This window comes from Nematocida minor (assembly GCF_024244105.1).
Source record: "Nematocida minor strain JUm1510 chromosome Unknown 7743, whole genome shotgun sequence".
Taxonomy (NCBI): Eukaryota; Fungi; Microsporidia; genus Nematocida; species Nematocida minor.
This window is the reverse complement of record NW_026250377.1, coordinates 27,791-39,863: the sequence shown is the minus strand read 5'-3', so window position 1 is coordinate 39,863 and position 12,073 is coordinate 27,791. Positions and strand designations below refer to the sequence as shown.

The 12,073-nt window shown below is 42.3% G+C and overlaps 5 protein-coding genes across 5 annotated transcripts; all 5 read right to left on the bottom strand.

The window, feature by feature from the left end:
* Positions 1 to 158: 158 nt before the first annotated feature.
* Positions 159 to 2,666, bottom strand: NEMIN01_1860 (uncharacterized protein; the record flags this gene model as incomplete). The annotated part of the gene is made up of 1 exon (XM_051477802.1): positions 159 to 2,666. The coding sequence occupies one exon, from the start codon at positions 2,664 to 2,666 to the stop codon at positions 159 to 161; it is 2,508 nt and encodes an 835-aa protein (XP_051333762.1).
* Positions 2,667 to 2,697: 31 nt separating this feature from the next.
* On the bottom strand, positions 2,698 to 3,057 carry NEMIN01_1859 (uncharacterized protein; the record flags this gene model as incomplete). Its single annotated transcript, XM_051477801.1, has 1 exon — positions 2,698 to 3,057. One exon carries the CDS (start codon positions 3,055 to 3,057, stop codon positions 2,698 to 2,700), a length of 360 nt encoding a protein of 119 aa, XP_051333761.1.
* A 243-nt stretch (positions 3,058 to 3,300) lies between these two features.
* On the bottom strand, positions 3,301 to 5,877 carry NEMIN01_1858 (uncharacterized protein; the record flags this gene model as incomplete). The annotated part of the gene is made up of 1 exon (XM_051477800.1): positions 3,301 to 5,877. The coding sequence occupies one exon, from the start codon at positions 5,875 to 5,877 to the stop codon at positions 3,301 to 3,303; it is 2,577 nt and encodes an 858-aa protein (XP_051333760.1).
* An 82-nt stretch (positions 5,878 to 5,959) lies between these two features.
* On the bottom strand, positions 5,960 to 9,016 carry NEMIN01_1857 (uncharacterized protein; the record flags this gene model as incomplete). Its single annotated transcript, XM_051477799.1, has 1 exon — positions 5,960 to 9,016. One exon carries the CDS (start codon positions 9,014 to 9,016, stop codon positions 5,960 to 5,962), a length of 3,057 nt encoding a protein of 1,018 aa, XP_051333759.1.
* A 692-nt stretch (positions 9,017 to 9,708) lies between these two features.
* Positions 9,709 to 11,889, bottom strand: NEMIN01_1856 (uncharacterized protein; the record flags this gene model as incomplete). Its single annotated transcript, XM_051477798.1, has 1 exon — positions 9,709 to 11,889. One exon carries the CDS (start codon positions 11,887 to 11,889, stop codon positions 9,709 to 9,711), a length of 2,181 nt encoding a protein of 726 aa, XP_051333758.1.
* Positions 11,890 to 12,073: the final 184 nt, after the last annotated feature.

Sequence of the window (12,073 nt, the reverse complement as noted above, 5' to 3'; positions counted from 1 at the left end):
GTGGCAGCTTGTCTGTAGAACATTTATATTACTCTTCAGTTTTGGAGTGAAAAAGAGTGGATGTGAATAGCAAGCATACAGCACGAGCAAATAGACAGGCTACCATCAGAAAAATCAGAGAATCTCACAAATAATAGAGCCTTAAAATGGTCTACATTTTATTCATCATTCTTAGTGGGGTTCTTATCTTTTCTGTACGGTGAAATGAAAACATCAAGGAACTCGTTGTATGCGCCTAGATTGGACTTGCTCGGGTTTACATTGCGGAACACGACAAACTCTGTCTGCGCATCTGGTCTTTTAGCTCGTTTTACGTATAGATCCTTGCACAGTCCCTCCAGAACCTTCCTGGTGTAGAACTTTTTGGAGTTGGATATTTTTTTGTCTCTTGCCAGCTCCTTTGTGTGCTTTCTCTTATATAGCTCATCCAGGTCTCTCTTTATCTCTCCTATTTCCTGTAGCTTCTCTTTTATTTTTTTGACCCTTTTGTAGATTCTCTCCGAGTCCCACCTGCTTAGGCTCTTGTTATAGGAGTCACTCTTTGTCATCAGATTAAAAATCACTCGAGAGTCTATCGATGCGTCTTTGTATAGGCTTTTGCCATCGCTATTCAGAGTAAATCCCTGGAGACTGCTGTCTTTGCAGTGCTCTCTCGACTCCAGGGCTGCAACAAAAGAGCTGAACTTCTGCGAGTTTTCTTTTTTAAATGAGTCTTTGTCCAGAATAAAGTGCGTGTACTCGTTCACACTGTTTTGCATTCTCACATACCACACAGCCTCAATAGCGCCATCGTCCTGCTTAGCAGATTCGCACTCCATGGTAAAGCAATCTGCGCTCTTTCTTTTCTCTCTGTCAGCTGGAATGTACAGATTGCTGTAATAGTTATGCTTGTCTGAATACTCCTGTCCATTGTACTCATCGCTGTACTTGTAGACACTAGGCACTGCATCTTCAAACTCTATCGATCTTAGCTCCTTGTGCTTGCCCTTCTTGATAAAAGGGCCCAACTTCACAGCTGATTGCATTATGGGCGTGAGGAATAAAGGAATGCACACACTGCCATTTTCATGCGGTGTTAAGGGCCTAAACTCTGCAAAAGTAAAGCTTTTTTCTGCCATCTCTTTCTCAATGTGGTAGAACACTACCTCATACTCCTCTAGGTCTTTTACCGTTTTGCTTCTCCCCTCTTTCTTTATGTACGACCACTTTTTAGTCTGTTTGTCCATCTTGTACGGATGCACACCATCAGAATTTCCTTTCAGCTCATGCAAAGCCTTTATGCAGTCCACGATGTCATTGACTGTGTGCAGGTAGTGCTCTTCTCCGCTCTCATCTACGTGCATGGGCATGCACAGCTTTCTGGGCTGATTCGATGTGTTGTTTACGTATAACACATGGTAGTGCTTTTTTACAACAGGGGAAACATTCCATCTGCTCTCCTTTAGTGAGTATTCGGACTCTAAAACTTTTTTACCGTTCTTTTCCAGCGCCGCAGTATTTGTTTTTATCCTGCACATCATGTGCTTTTGGCTCTTTATTACACATGTTCCCACAATTTCATAGTTATTGCTGCTCCTATCAATCGCTTCCACATTCTCATAGAACTTTACAAGAACTGTGTACATGTCTCTGTACAGCTCAACCGCCGTTGCTTTCTGCACTCTATCCGCACCGTACATGTCCTCCAGGGCACTGTAAAGTCCTTCGTACACTTTAGCACATGTTTCATTCTTCATGTGCATGTGCACCAGCTCTTGTATTTTCAGCAGAACTTGGCAATTTTTTCTGTTTGTGCCCGAGTCTTTCGAAGTCTCGGTGTCTTCTATGAACTCTGGGATGACATTCAAGAAGTCTTCGTACACCTCAGGCAGCACAAGAACCATGCGCACAGCACATATCAGCACGTGGTACTTTTTGTCCATCTTCTGCACCTGGATGTTCTCCTCTGGGTTGTAGTGGTTCTTCAGATCAGAGTCTTCTCGTGCATAAATGTCCCCGAGAGTTTCCTTTCGCTCAAGCAGATGGTTTTCTGTGCTGATTTTTGTTGGGCCATGTTTTTCTAAAAGCGCTATGATGTCATCAATTACTCCGGAATAGTACCCGCTCAGGCTCTTAAACACTTTTTTGCTCTCTTCCTCGCTGCTCTTAAGGAGCGCCTGCAGCCCAAAAAGACTTTTGTACTTTGCGTTCATCGTTGTATTTTTGCTTGCAATGAAGTAGTACAGAGTGTTGTGCGTTATCACCGGAGCAACGTTTTCAGAAAAGCTTTTAATAGCTTTCTTAAGCTGTGTTTGGTATGGCTTATCCTTTGTCGTCCAAATCAGATCGTTCCTGTTGGAGCTGTATCTGCATGCTATTTTAGCAGTTGGCTTGTGATAGCCTCCCTTTCTGTTTTTCAGTCTCATATCATTCCACAGCCTGATGTCCGTTTTTTGTTTTTTCTGTGTGCATTGTGCCACTTTAGACTTTGACGCTTTTTGGTCATCCTGAGCTGTCTCTTCACTATCCTCCTCTGCCATTTCAGCATCTTCTTCCAGATGGGATGAGTTAGATATCTCCACCACTTCAACATACTCGTCCTCTTGAGATGTGCTAGGCTGTTCTATTCTCGGGCTACTTTTCTGCTTTTTATTCGCTGGTGATTGAACGCCATCGCAAAAGTCCATTGAACTATCTGTTCTTTCTGCTGTGTATATTTCATCCGTTTTTCTTTTTTTTTTCTCTAGGAGGCTCTGCACCTGTATCTGTCTGGCTTAAAAGACTCTCTTCTGCGCTAGACTCTGCTGTACATTGCTGAGGCTGCACAGACCGGCCTGCTATGCTGTCTGCAAGATATAAAGAACGGATTTTCTCCATGGGGGAGATGCACATGGGAAAACTAGCAGATGAAAAGTACAAGCCGCCTAGTTTGCACGCCACTCTATCTTCATCTATGTACATGGCACTTCTATCAGGCACCTTCTGATTAAAAGCATTTCCGCTTCCTCGGCACTCTGTGATAAACAGAACAAGGACTGTACCTGCATTTAGGATTGCCCTTAATTTCTGATTTTGCATGCAAAAAAATCATTTTTTCTATTTATGGCTTTCAGTTACAATGGAAATATGCACAGACGCACAAAAAGCAGTGTCTCTGCGCACCTAGTCTCTTGCTCTGCGAAAAGAAACCTTCTACACTGTATTTACAGCCAGCAAGAGCTTTTATTATGCCACGCTCTCTACTAGGCACTCTTTTATTAGTAAGGTATGCGAATACAACTAAACAAAAATAAATAAAAACGGTCAGGGTCAAAATAATATTTATTTGCCTTTCCAGGGCTTCTGGCGCTTGTAGAAAGAGATGAAAGCGTCAAGAATCTCGTTGTGCAGGCCGAGGTTGGAGTTTCTGTCGTCTACATTCCGAAACACTATAAACTCTGCCTGGCGGTTGGGCTTCTTGGACAGTTTTGCATACACCGCTTTGTACAACTTTTTTATGTTGCTTTTTGCCCTGAATTTCTTACATCCTATTATGTTCTTCTCCATTTTTATCTTCTTTATGTCATCGTTTGAATTTTCTAGGGCTTCTCTCTGTTTTTTCAGATCCTCCAGCTTCTCTTCTGCTTTGCTAATCTCCAGCTTAATGTTCTCCAGACTTTTCGTGATTCTACTTGTTTTCCCCTGGCCCTTCTCCAGCCAGTTGAATATCCTCTGTCTCTGGTCTACTATCTCGCTTTCCTCTTGGTCGCTGTGCAGCCAGATGCCCTGCAGCTTGCTGCCCTGGCAGTGCTCTCTTGACTCCAGCACATCAATAAGTCTCACTAGCTTTTTTGAGTTTTCTTTTTCATTGAAAGCCTCGTCGGGTATGCAGTGTGTGTACTCATCCACGCTCTCGGGCATTCTTACGTACCACTCAGCTGTGATGTTGTTCTTGTCCTGGTCGTCTATCTTGCAGCCCATCGTATAGCAGTCCATACCTTCCTTCATTTCTTCTTCTGGGAGTATGTACAAATTGCTGTAGTATTTGTATACAGCTGAGTATTCGGCGTCTATGTACTTTGTGTCGTATGCGTACACATCTGGCTGCTTATTTTCAAACTCTATGGAGTCTAGCTCGCTATGCTCGTCCATTCTGATAAAGGGCCCCAGCTCCACCGCAGACCGCATCAGGGAGCTGAGAAGGAGCGGTATGCACACGCTGTCGTAATCGTGCGGTGTTAAAGGCCTGAGCTCTGCAAAAACAAACTTTGTGGTTTTTAAATCTTCTTCAATGTGGTAGAACACCACCTCATACTCCTCTAGGTCTTTGATTGTCCTGCCTCTCTCCTCTTTCTTTATGTACGACCACTTTTTGGTTTTTTTGTCCATCTTGTACGGATGCACATCGCCCAGCAGTGTTTCCATCTTATACAGCTCCTTGATATGGCTTATTATCCCATCAAGCGTGTGCAAGTAGTGCTCTCTACCGCTCGCATCTTTATATACGGGCATGCACAGCACTTTGGGCTGGGTTACAGTGCTGTCTATGTAGTACACGTGGTAGTGTTTTTTTGTAGCAGGTGCAATGTCCCACCTGTTGTACACAAGCGAATATGCAAGCTTTACTTTACTTTCATCAGGAGTCTCCAAAGATGACCCGAGCGACATTTCGCATTTCATGTACCTTTGGTTTGTGATGATGCACTTCCCCACGAGAACATGCTTATTTTCATCCACCACTGCTACTTTTTTGTAGAAGTTCGCAAGAGATACGTACATATTCCTGTAGAGCTCAACTATTGTGAACTTTTTCATTTTTTCTTCGCCATATATCTTTTCAAGGAGATTGTAGAGATCTTCGTACGCGCTCTCATCCACGTCCTCTGCTGCATGCTTTTGCACTATCGTGTGCATGGCTGCTGCAATTCGATGGTCTTTTTTCTTGCTATTTTCACTTGCTCCCTCTGTGGCATAGGTATTCGCTATGAACTCTTCACTAATGCTAGAAAAGTCTTCGTACACCTCAGGGAGCATTATAATCATGCTCACAGCATACGCCAAAGAAGAGTACTTCTTGTCAAAGTCTTTGATCTTTTTCTGCTCGGCTAGCATGGAGTAGTTTAGGCTAAGACACTCTCGCATGTGAACATCGCCCAGGCTCTCCCTCCACACAGTCAAAGGGTCGAGTTTAAGAGTGTGCATTGGCTTGTGCTTTCTCACATATGCCATCAGGTCTTTGAATATGCCCGGGTAGTATCCTTTGAAGCCCTCCACTATGTTTCTATACTCACTGTTCTCATCTTCTGGGCTATCTGCACTGTCAAACCAGCTCTGCAGGCCCCAGAGGTCTTTGTACTTTGTGTGCACGTTTGTGGTTCTGCTTGCAATGAAGTACAGGAGGGTGTTTTGTCTTATCAGGGGCGCAATTATTGTGGAAAACTCTTTAACGTCTTCTCTGAGGCATTTTTGATAGGACTCGCACTTTACCTCCTCTTCTGGGCTTTCGTGCAAAACATCGTAGGTATATATTGTCTTGTGGTATGTCTTGTACTTCTTCCTCCTTGAGTTGCTCAACCTTCTCCCATTCCACAGCTCGATGTCTAGGCATTTTAGCTCCAGCTTATTTTTCTGCTTCTTGGCCCTCAGTAACACTTCATCGCTCTGGATCAGCCTAGCATTTCTTGTTACCGCACTGTCATCGCTGTCTTCTTCCTTGCGCTTCTTGCTCTTTGATGAGGACTTGGGCACACACGGATTCGTTGATCTGCTTATTTCTTTCTCTTTTCTCTTCTTGCCTGCAGATGGCACAGAACTGACAATCTGGCTTTTAAAAACATCGCTGCTTCCTTGGCAGTCTGTGATAAAGAGAAGAAGAGCTGCACCCACACTCAAAAACCTTCCTAGCTCCTGACTTTTCATGCAAAAAAATCATTCTCTGACATTTATATTTTTTCCTGGATAAAAGACCCTGAGAGAAGAAGTGGTAAATTAAACAAAAACTTTATTCATTCTTGGTGTATATTTGGCGAGCATACCAGGAGACCAGAGTGTCAAGAATCTCGTTGTGTGCTCCGAGATTGGACTTGCTGCGGTTCACACAGCGGAGCACTATAAACTCTGCATGCGGCTCGGGCTTCCTGTACAGTTTTTTGTACTGCAGCTCAGTGTAGAGGATTTCCTGTTTCTTTTTTCTTTTACTCTTTTTGGATCTTGCTGCATTTACTTTTTGCTGCATCTTACTCGAGCCATCTTTTTCTATCTCTTTTTTCAGCTCTTTTTCCAGCTCTTCGCACCTAACAACAGCATTTTCATATATTTCTTTGGCTTCTTTGAAAGCAGCTTCTAGTTCTTTTACACCCATCTTCTTTTTATCCCTATTTCTCAGATCTGCACTTTTTTCTTCTTGGCCTTTGTCCAGCCAGTTGAATATTACCTGTTTCCTGCTTTTTGGTTTTTTTGCCACCGCACTGCCACTGCCCATCCAAAATCCCTGCAGATCGCTGTCCTTGTTGTGATCTCTCGACTCTACGGCTGCAATGAAAGTATTAAACTTTTCCAAATTTTCTTCTTCTTTAAAAGAGCTGTCCAGTATGTAGTGTGTGTATGCATCCACGCTTTCAGGCATTCTTGTGTACCACATAACCTTAACAACCTTGCTGCCGCCATCGCTCGTATCTGCTTGTTCAAGGGCCTGATAGTTCAGAATGTAGCACTCTGGGCTTACTTCCTTTTCTGCATCCAATGATATCCACAGATTGCTGTAGTAGCAGTGCACATCTGAATACTCGTTGTTTATGTAGGCCGGATTGTACATGTACACAGCTGGTTCTGCGTCTTTGAGCTCTAGAGAGCCCAGCTCTTTGTGCTTTCCCGTCCTAGTAAAAGGCCCTATCTCTGCAGAAGACTGCATCAGAGGAGTAAGGAAGAGCGGTATGCCAATACTGTCCCTTTTATGCGAATAGTACGGCCTAAACTCTGCGAAAGTAAAGCTTTTTTCTGCTGTCTCTTCCTCGATGTGGTAGAACAGTATTTCGTACTCTGCGAGCTCTTTTACTGTTTTCTTCCTCTCCTCTTTCTCGATATACGACCACCTTCTGCTTCTGGCATTTTTCAGGCTTCTTTGCACTTTAAGGGGATGGATAACATTCGAGCTTTCTTTTACCCCGTAAAGCTCTTTTATGTGATTTACTATATCGTCAACTGTGTGCAGATAGTGCTCTTGTTTTTTAGCATCTGTGTATATGGGCATGCACAGCATTCTGACTTGGAGTGTTTTGTTGTCAACATAGTACACGTGATAGTGTTTTTCTATATTGGGTAAAACTTTCCACTTGTTTTCTCTTGGTGTGTATTCTGCATCATCTGTTTCTATGAGAGCACCATCTGGACTCAGCTTTACATCTATTGCGCATTCCATGTACTTCTGATTCGTCAGCATGTTCTTTCCCCGCAGAATGTAGTTGTTCTTTTCATCAATCACGAGTGCATTCTCGTAAAAACTTCCAATAATTTTGTATACTGCTTCGTACAGATCAACTGCTGTTAGCTTCTCGAGTGAGCCCACTGTCTTTTCCAGCGCATTGTAGAGACTCTCATACGCAACATCATCTTTTTCTTTTTTCGTGTGTTTTCTCACAAATGCCATTATTTCCAGAAGGACTGCACAGTTATCTGAGTCTGTGCTGGGGTCTTCTGAGGTCTGTGTGCTCTCTACAATAGCCTCAGTGATACTGGAGAAGTCCTGGCACACCTCGGGCAGTATTAAAAGCATGCGCATAGCATGTGCCAGTGCAGCGTACTTTCCGTCAATCTGTCCCATTGTCTCATTCTCCTGCTCTTCAAAGTACTTTGGCTCAAGGTATTTCCGCAGATAGATATCGCCGAGAGTCTCTCTGCAGTCAGAGGAAAGGTTTTTTTTGAGAATTCTTGACGGCCCGTTGTCTTCCACATACTTTATCAGGTCGTCAACCACGCCTGGATAATACCCCTTGATCTTTTCCATTTTCTCCCTGTACTCTTTATTCTTCTCATTTGAGAGCAGCTCTCTGAGCCCGAGAAGATCCCTGTACCTCATATCTATGGCATCAGATCTGATTGCAATAAAATACAGTAGGGGATTTTGGCTCACATGCTTTGCAATATTTTCCGAGAAATAATCGATGTACGCTCTGAGATTCCTTTGGCAGAAACCGCCTTTTACCTGCTGGAGGATGCTCTTAATAGAGTAGCTGTAGCAGTGTATTTTTTTGCGCAGTCTTCTGAAGGTTCTCCTTCTCTTATTGTTTAGCCTTTTTTCATTCCACAATTTGAAGTCAAGTGTCTTTATGTCTCTCAACAGTGCTTTTTTATTCTCATTCTCAGTCTGTGACACTTCGTTATCCTGGATGGAATCACTGCCACTCTCATCACTTTCATCGCTACATACTTCCCTCTTTTTCTGTCTTTTAGTTTTTCTGGGTGCTTTTTTTAGCGCGCTTTTTGCTTTTCTTTTTCTGCTGCCTTGCTGTGCATGCGCATCTGATAGATCGCTTCTCATATCTTCGCTATCACCTTCTATGGATAGCCCTGCAATCGCATGCCCATCATTGAAATCAGGCTCGTCCATACCAGAGTGTGCTAGATGCTGCTGCTGTTCAATCTGCTCACACTGTTCTGCAGCTCTACCCTGCTGATCAGGAGGCATGTATGCACTTCCTCCCACTCCATGCATATATGGATTTGTAGAGGGAAAGTATCTCCCGTCTATTCCATCTCTAGATGTGCCAGGCATATTATATGGCACGCCAAAAGCACTCCCAGCCATGCTGTGCCATGCTGCATATTGCTCTGCTTGCGCATTCTGGTATCCCATTCCATTCATCGGATTGTAGTAGCCTGCATTAAAAAACAAACCGCTGTTCCCCATCGATAGATCAGGGGCTGGTAGATACAAGCCGTTTGCTAGCCTTGCTGCTCTATCTGTGTCTTGGTTAAAGGGGTCTTCACCTGCTGTGCATCCTCTGATAAATAGCGCTAGAATAACTGCATTTAGCATTTCCCTTAATTTCTGATTTTTCATGCAAAAAAATCATTTTTTTCTATTTACAGTATTTGACCTGCTGGGAGAGCTGTTTTATTATTAGCCATTTTATTCATCGAACGATGGAGCCACTGTATAGCTATGTACTTTTATAATACTCTATATTCTCGATCTGTACTTCAGCTGATTTTGTATTTCGGTGATATTTAGAATAGTTTTTTAGTATTCTGTCTTACTTTCTTATTTACTGCTCACGTATTTTAGCATGCTAGAATGCACTAGAACATCTCAAATAATAAAATGAAAAACAAAAGTGAAATAAACTTTTGGTGCAACAAATTTAATTAATAGTCTAGCCTTTACTTTAGTTACTGAATTTTCTTGTGTTATGTCTGTACCACCGCTGCTCTGCAGTTCATCTGGATACTCATTCTCTGCACATAGTGAGTATGAAGAGTAGAAGCCAAGAGTTCTATTTGAATCACCTAATAAGTTTGGCTAATCCACACCAAGGGTGTATTTCTCTTTATACTATCTTCAACTTCTTTAACTAAAGCACTATCTTAAGAATAAAATCTTATTAACCATTAAATTCTATCCTTTTCCAATAAATACTTTAAAAAAGCTCTGACAAAAGAAAATTTTCATACATCGACTTGTTTATTTATTTAAATAGTGTACAGGATTTTAGTTTTAGCTCTGGCCATTTAAATATTTCTCAGAAAAACTTTCTATTTTTTTCTCAAAAACAAATCTTGCTTGGCCAAGTATGGAATGCGCTCCATGTAGTATTCTTTGGGCTTAAATCCGCTGCACCTGAAGAACATAATTTCATCTGTTGTAGCACCGTTATTTTCAGGTTCTGAGTGGGTTCTACTTGCACTGTATATCCAGTCATCGTCTGCAGGGCTTCTCTTTGTAACATAGACGGGGTATTGAATGCTGCTATCAAACATATTTATCTGCCGGCACATTGGACACTCTATGTTTGTGAAGTTCTGCATCTCCAGCTCAGCTTCTATCTCCCTTTTTAGATGCTCCTTTCCGCCGTTCAAGCACCTCACACACATTGTGTGTTTGCAGACAGGAAAGATAACCAAGGGAATTCGGGAAAAGTAGCTGACTGCGTTGCAGAAGTTTTCTTTTGTTATCTTATCAATGTCTTTTATGTCCGCATACATCAGATGTTTTTCAATATGGTTCTTGTTTTTGCACTCGCAAAACTCCTCCCAGGTCATGTTCTCGATTTCCTGCAGAGAAATAGCACTTTCTGTCGTTTCAAACCCTTTTTTTCCATCTTGGTATCTGAATACATTCAGGGGACACACCATGCAGGCCACCAGCTCGTCATCAACGGAGACTCCGGGATACAAAACTGAAAGATCAGGCACATTGCTAGAATCGGCATTTACTTTTTTGGATATGCTATTTTTAATATACATGTGCATGGGAAGACATGTGGGATAGAGCGAGTGCGGATCAAAGTGTATTTTCTCCAATGTCGAGCTGTTTAAAGTATAGTCTGTGTTCTTCAGCATGAGCTTAGTTTCCAGCCCATTGATCTTTTCTAAGTACAGATATTTCAGGTACAGCAAATCTTCCACTGATACTCTTATTGAGCTGAAAAGCTGCAGCATGTCCGCAGACATTACCAGATTTGAAATTGTTAGCTTGGTGACCTTCCTGCAGGTCTGCGTCATCCAATAGAGTACTTTCTTCAGTTGCAGCAGGGTGAGTGCTTGCGGGTTCTTGAATTCAATCTTAATCTCAAACTCGTACTGGTTGGAAAAGAAGAAAAACTGAGAATGCGTATCTTGTACGCTTTTTTTGAGAGGAGATGAGAAACTGTCTAGGAGACAGTTTTCTGCTTCAGAATGGAACGGATCTTCATCGCTTTCTCTGTCTTTCACGTCAAAGTCTTTGATGTTCTCTGCCACAAGCACTATGCTTTTGTCGCTTTCCAGGGTTGTTGCAAGCATCTTGAAGTTGAGGAATATTTTATACATGCTCACTGTGGTTCTTCTTGTGTCTAGGAAATACTTGAAAAGAATTTCGCCAACAGCGCCCAGAGTCATAATGCTGTCCTTGCCGCTGCCTGCTGTGATTTTCAAAAAAGGAATTATTCTGCTCAGAGAGTACAGCTTCTTCTCGTTTAGCTGGGCCAGGTTTTTTATCTTCTCCACCTCTATTCTCCTGTAATTTGCGCTCTTTGGAATCTTTATCAGAGTCTCCCATGTAATATCGTCCATCTCTTTGAAAACTATGGTCACAGGGCATTTGAACACGTACTTTCTCAAGATGTCAATGGCCAGCTGCTGGTTGACATTTTTAAACACAATTTTCTCGATTTCAACTGTGTATTTTGGAGATGCCTTTCTGTGCTGATCAGTAGGCGCTAGTTCTTTCTCTTTGGATGCCAAAGAAAAATTGCTGATGTGCAGCTCATCTGTTTTTATTCCTTTGAAGGCGTCTATAAACTGCAAACAGAGCGCGCTCTGCGCCTCCTCATCTTTGCCCTCTTTGACAGACTGGCCGCCAACAATTGACACGGTTTCATACAGTATAGAATCATCAAATCCATGCACCTTATCTTTTATCTCCAAATACTTGGGTATATCTATGCAAATGTGCACAGACTCTAGGCCCACCATCTGCATTTCTCCGGTTTTAGTTAGATTAAACTCTACTTCACATGGGTCAATATCTGCATTCCCGTGTCTCAAAACATCGATGGTTCTCTGCAATGTGAGCCCGTCTTCTAGTGGCAAATCCCTCAGTCCATCTGTAGGCTTTACTGATACAACACAAGCAAAGTATAAGATGCTTGCAAATACTGCCTTTTTAATGTGCTTGGAACTATGAAAAATTCTGCCAATGGAATTGGCCAATGCTGTCCTATTCACTCCACCCATCACATCTAACAACTGCATCTCTCTATATAGGTGTGTGTCTCAGTTTTCCTTTTATAGAACATTGCTTAGAGCCCACTAAAAAACTCATTTTTCTGGATTCAGAATATTGATTTTTGTATACTGCTTTCTAGGAAATTCAAAGAACATGTGAGCGCCAGAGAGCATCCTCAAGTAAGATAAGAAT